The sequence below is a fragment of the Rhipicephalus sanguineus genome, chromosome 8 (assembly GCF_013339695.2).
Source record: "Rhipicephalus sanguineus isolate Rsan-2018 chromosome 8, BIME_Rsan_1.4, whole genome shotgun sequence".
Lineage (NCBI taxonomy): Eukaryota > Metazoa > Arthropoda > Arachnida > Ixodida > Ixodidae > Rhipicephalus > Rhipicephalus sanguineus.
In genome coordinates, this window is record NC_051183.1 from 92,975,385 (window position 1) to 92,981,620 (window position 6,236).

The window sequence follows — 6,236 nt, forward strand, 5'->3', positions numbered from 1 at the left end:
CTAGAGGGAAGACAAGACGCGCGTAGCGTTCATCTTCGCGTTCCATGACGCGAGGTCGGTAGCATGCCCAACGAACGCCAACGGAACGCGATCGTGCGAGTGCTCCGGCTTCGCATCGCCTCATGGTCCCCTTTAGCTGGAAATGGTGTAATTTTTTGGTACGCCTCTCACGCTCCTGACTTCTTTTCTCAATTTCTGTCGTACACAGAGAGACAAGGGCTCCACTCTCGCTGGATTCGCCAATATCCTCGCCGCAGCCGACGACAGTGTGTTCCAAGCCCCGAAAATGTCATCAATATCTTTCAGAAGGTCGACCATACCTTCCGCAATGACGCCACGTGTCTCACCGATCCATGCACTTTCGCGTCGACTGGCTGCTGCTGGGCGGTCGATCGTCAGCAAGGTTGGAACGACCTGTTCAACCCTCGAGGTGCCGAGGTCCACCAGTCGAAGAGGGGCGTGCTTTGCTTCCGAACAATGGACGTCGACCCGGAGGACTTGTATTCTCTCGGTGACGTCAAGTACCTCTGTCTGTACCTCTGGTTTCTGCGACAACACAGCTGCATCTGGGCAGTCTACCTGTCCCTTCCTGTCCTGGCGCCCAGGCACGTCTCCCTGTTCACGTCCCTGCTAAAACTTACTAACGGCGTGCAAAAGTGCGAGATCCGGGGCAATGATCCCTTCGTGGGACCTTCACTTCCCATGGCTGAGTCTAGCGTAAGCACGCTCAAGTCCCTATCCAAACTGCGAGAGCTGGGATTGGCCACGGTCCACCTGACCGATGATGACGTCGACATCCTGGCCCATCTCGTTGAAAAAAATGAGTCGCTCGTTGCACTGGTCGAGATGAGCGAGATGACGTCGAGATGAGCGCGGTCGGGTTCGCCGACCTCGTCTCCAAGGTTGCCCAACACAAGAAGCTGCAGGACTTCCGCGTTAAGATGAGCGCCGCGGAGCCCGCAACCATGTTCGACGAAGCCCTCGGCCTGATCGGCATTTCGGGTAGCATCTCGAGGTTGCACGTCCACGTCAACCCCGGATTGATCAATCTGCTGCGCGGCCTCCTGTACTGCGCGTCACTGAGTGAGCTCATTCTGGAGAATATGATCGAGGACGCCCAAGCGCTCTGCGCGCTCGCTGATTTCCTGGCGAAGCAACAGTCTTGCAGGTGCTTGAAGGCTTGCATCGACGCAAGGAAGGACGAGAGTATGCATGGCGTGCTCGACAATATGCAGCGGATCGTCAGCAGCAGTTCGCTGGAAGTCCTGGTACTCTCAGGGTCGGTGTTCGCGCCTCAGTCGGTTAGGCGCCTCGCCGACGGACTGGCGGTGAGCAAGACGTTGAAGCAGCTCCACTTGGACGAATGCCAGCTCACGTGCGCCGACATGCTGCCCCTCGTGAAGGCCACCAAAAAGCGCGTGGAAAACGGCAAGTTCGAGGAGCTCAACGTGGGAGCAGTCCTCGGCAGTGGGAACCAGCTGTGCGATATGGTCAGGGCCATGACGGACGCAAACGTCTGCCACATGATCACGCTCACGTACAACGACTGTCTTGTACCAGCCCTGGGAGACTCTGTTGTAATTGGCAGCGGGTTGACCAAGGTTACCCTATCCTATGGCGAAAAAACGCAAGTCCAACACACCCTTCGAGCACTGAGGCTCACGGCGGACACGTTGAAGAGCCTCTGCATCGACTCTCCCCGGGTAAGTCACTGTGCTTAAGGGAGGCGTTGGGTTATGCTTGTAGGTAATTCAGGAGTATGGTGTTGAGTGCGAAATCGCGATGAGGCTACAGACACTGATGCCGACGCGCGCTTGTACCGTTGTCGTTTCGCGCTTGAACTTCTTACTATTAGCCGTGGCGGCGAAGCCTGTTGTCGCGCTGCTAATTTCGCTGACGCGGGCTTGATTACCGGCCGCAGCGGTAGCACTTTCGTGTGTATGAAGTCTAAGTACTCCAGGGTACTTACATATAAGCGCACGTTCAAGGACCCCAGGTGGTAAATACTAGTCCGGAAACCACTGCGACGGCGTGCCTCTCCGTCTGCGCAGCTTTCCTGAAGCACTTCATTCAAATTGATGCCATGTCCGACACGGCGGTAAGCCTCAGCATAAGCTTTTTATCACGTCACGTGTGACTCTCACGCCAACGCTATCTGTCGTTTGAAACTACTCGGGGCGCGCCTACTGACAAGGGAGCAGAGTTGTCAGTTGCGCTTATAATAAGCGGAGTTGGGCTTCCTTTTTTGCCAAGTCGCTTGTAGAATTTTACAGTCGCTTGTCGCGTTTTTGTTTGCTTATTTGCATTGTTTCAGCAAATACAGTTCTTTTAGTGACCGTCACGTTCACCAATAGCGCTTTGTCGTTCATAATAGCTCGTTTTTCGATGTCTCTGTGTAATGAGTGTTGGGGTCAAATATACGTTGCGAGAATCAACAAGTGACGTTAATCATGCACTGGCAAACGTGCACTCAACCAAGTGGAGACTACCCCGGAGACAATTTTAAAAGTAAATATGTGCTTTCGTTCATAGTTGAGCATATTTTCGCTTCACAAAATAATTAAAGTGCTTTTTTAACACGAAAGTGTTTTATGCCGGGGTCCACCACGGCTCCACTGACGCATTTCCGTCACGGATATGACGTTGTAAAATATAAAGACTAACATATGGCAAAGCAAAACTATAAGAAAAACTTCCGTCACCGGGAGTCGAACTTAGGACCTCTCGATCGCCAGCGCGCAGCGCGAAACGACTCCGCCACAGACGGCATGTCCACTGCTATGGTAACGGCGAGCTATTTATGTACACCATTTGCCGGTGGCGGCACTCGGAGATCGGTGGTACAGCGTGTTTTCGTTTTCACTAGCGAGATGGCGCGAAGGGCTCGAAGAGCGCGCTTTAAAAGTCGTCCCCCACGCGGATTAGCGCGCGCCTGGACAGGGCGTGGTCGCTCGTGCGGGCGCTTATCTCGTGACCTCGGTGGTTTGTATGTCTTGCGCTCTGCCTGCAAGTTTCCGTTGAGAGCACGAAGGTCACCTCGCTCACTGCAGCGGCCGCTTTTGCGAAAGGAGCGCGCTGCTACACAGAAATAAGTCACAACTGTGACAGATCGCGCTCATCTTGTGTATGTTCGTTCCGCGCGTCCTTTCTGCTTGAACAGCCCATTGCAAGTTTCGAGCGGCTTGCCGTTCCTCGCGTAACATTACAATTTGTTGCTGTAGCATTCACTCCTTCGCGCTCGGGGCGAAAGAATGCAGAACAAACGCTAAACTACGTCGGTGAAAACACGTTCCCTTTCGTGTTATACCGATTCCTATGACAGAGGGATCAGCCATGTTTTTTACTCCCCTTCCTATCTGAGTGGCATTTTCTAACACGAAAGTGTTTTATTCCGGGGTCCACCAAGACTTTCGTGACGTATTTCAGTCGCGGAAATACGTCAGCAAAATTAACGCCATCCGATGGCAAAGAAAAAAAACTGCAAGAAAAAATTTGGTTGTCAGGAGTCGAACCCATGACCTCTCGGTCCGTGACCATGGCTGGCGGGCGTTTAGCCCACTGAGCTACCGCCAAAACTTTTTTTTTTCTTTCATGGTATTTATTCAACATAGGATATCACTTGAAAGCAATTGAATACAGACAAAGAACTAATATGTTGATTATGCTCTTATCGCAACACAATGACGAACAGAAGGCACTACAGAATTCGCAATCACCTCTATAGCGGATACATCACATAACTGATTTTTCAATTGTGTGCTAGAACAGCGGTAAGGATAAGCACCTCACCAATGCCGTATACCATTCTGGTTGATATTCCATTTGCTCGTAGACATCTCTTAGCTGAGTGACCAACCTAATGAAGTGGGCTGTTGAGGAAACTATCGGCTCTGCGTTTCTCTGCAACATGCGCGTCTTCCACAGGCTATGCATTCTCATTGGAAAGCTACCGCCAAAACCATAACGGATGTTAAATGAACAAGCCTTTTATCTTTCACTTTCCTCTCACAGTGCTCTTGGATAGACGGATGGATGGTATGAGCGTCCCCTTTACAACAGGGCGGTGACACGTGTGCCACCAGGCTCAAAAAAAAAAAAAACGCGAAAAATTGCTCTCGGACGATCGCCTGGCTGTCGCACCGCGTTTCCTGCTCGCCATGTGTAAATTAACGGCCACGCTAGAGGGAATACACGACCCGCGCGTAGCGTTTCTCTTCGCGTTTTACGACGCTTTGAAGGAGTGTATATTGAGTATCAGTTTTAATTTTGTATTTGCTGATGCCATGTTTGCGCGAGATTCACCATATGCGGTGCCCACGTACGTGTTAGGGACTTCAGCTACCGCAAGGGTTAAATCATGATCATGGGCATTAGTCGTCGGTACGGAGTTGTGCCACTAGGCGTCAACGTGAGTGCGTCCGGATCAAGCGGTGCTATATCTGGCAAACAGTAGACATTGTACAAGCTCTCATATACTAATGTCCTGTAAACAATCAACTACTTCTGCGACGACATGTTTCACTTTCGCGTTATACCTATTCCTATCACAGAGGGATCAGCCATCAATTTTTTATTATAATAAAAATTATTTTCAAGTATGGAAAATGCATTAAATTTCCGCTTTTTTTGGGCTCCTTCGCGAAAGTCGCTCCGCTTTTTTTGGGGCTGCTTTTGTGATGAATATTTGCTTGCTAGCTCGGTAGCATCTGGCAATTCTGCTAGGGAATGTGACGTCTCGTTTCCTTGTGCATGACTTATATTCGTTGTATTAATTTCGAATGTAGCGGTGACTCATCCATGTTTTCTTTTTGTTAGGTACCCCTCTTGCATTATCAAGTTATCACCGGCCAACAAAACTCAATATCTTCAAACATAGTCTCTTCCGCATTGACTTTATTCGCAGGATCTCAGCATCCTGGACGGCCAGTTTCTGGCTTACCTCATCCGCAACTGCAAGTCGCTGACTGTTCTCCAGCTGCGGTGCACCACACGGGCCAAGGCGGCCAGGCAGATCCTCAAGGCCATAGCCCACTCTAGGAGCGTCGTGGTCCTCGCCATCGAGCGATGGTGCTATGCGGACAACGTGCACCACGACCTCGTCGACACGCTCCGGAAGAACAAGGGCCTGCACCGGCTCGAGTTCTACCTTCGAGACGCCCAGGAGTACGAAAACTTGAAGCCACACCTCGTCCAGGGTGTCTGCGTACACCAGTACCTGACTTCCCTGAATATCTACATTGGCGAGCAACGCGAAGAAGTTGTCGTGAGTGACACGGTGCTCCTGGAGCAACTCCGCCGGAACGCCATCGTGCAGGACTGGACCATGGACATGGTGCTCTGGGGCACCTTAGCTCCGGAAGCCGCCGCTGCCGTTGAGGTTCTGGACGCCTGCGAGTCGCGGCTTGACCTGCTTCGGCGCACCACCGCATTTTCGCCGCGTACGGCCGACAATCGTCTCCGCTTGGCTCGCATGACGACCAGGACAAAATACTACCAAGTGCTCGCTGCGTACCGCGGACACAAAGAATTTGCTTTGTCGCCCGACAGCCAAGAACGGTATCAGGAACTCACGTCTCACGTGCGTGCGCAAGCGTTCAGCATTATGGGAATCCCGCAGGAACGTAGTCCGCCAAGCAGCGGTAGTGAGTGCGAGATAGAGGGTTGCTGAACTCTATCTTTTTTTTTTTTTTCACGTGCGTGGGTAAGCGGCACCTGCTCGGATGCTGCATGGAACCGTAACTTGCGGACGTTTATAGGCGGTTGGTTGCTGCATGCCGGTCCTGTTTTTACCACATTTCAACGCCGATTTTCCTATACTGTGCTCATTCTCCCGCAGACGTTACTTTTACTATAACGGTATATGGCCTGTCACGTGCCTTGACGCGTTTAAGGAGGCATATTAGCCGGAAAGGGCATCGTGGACATTTTTGTTAGTTTTATGCAGTGATGTGGAACACTAGTTTTGAAGGATACTTTATACACGAATGTAATAAACCGTATTTCTGTACTTTGTGTGATACCTCCTTCTATTCGTGCAAGCTTTATTTTAAAATGTTACGCTGCCTACCCCCGCGTCCCCCTTTCTGGCTCAACGGAATGGCCGGTCATAGTGCCGCTAGCACAGGCCCTTCTTGCCCCCGCATACAGCTGCTGCTGTCAATGTGTTGAAACTGCATTGTCGTCCAGGTTATAGTTTTCGCTTCTAATCAAATGGCTTCTCTATTTTTTGTGGAAGC

General features: G+C 51.2%; 1 protein-coding gene across 1 annotated transcript; it reads left to right on the forward strand.

Annotated features, from left to right (window-relative positions):
- The first annotated feature begins 835 nt into the window (after nucleotides 1-835).
- On the forward strand, nucleotides 836-5,999 carry LOC119402215 (uncharacterized). Its single transcript, XM_037669344.2, has 2 exons — nucleotides 836-1,703; nucleotides 4,904-5,999. The coding sequence occupies exons 1-2, from the start codon at nucleotides 867-869 to the stop codon at nucleotides 5,666-5,668; spliced, it is 1,602 nt and encodes a 533-aa protein (XP_037525272.1). The 5' UTR covers nucleotides 836-866; the 3' UTR covers nucleotides 5,669-5,999.
- The last annotated feature ends 237 nt before the right edge of the window (nucleotides 6,000-6,236 follow it).

Coding starts and splice junctions, on each gene's coding strand:
- LOC119402215 (XM_037669344.2), top strand. CDS start 867: ATGAGCGCGGTCGGGTTCGCCGACCTCGTCTCCAAGGTTGCCCAACAC. Junction 1,704..4,903: donor TCTGCATCGACTCTCCCCGG/GTAAGTCACTGT, acceptor CTTTATTCGCAG/GATCTCAGCATCCTGGACGG.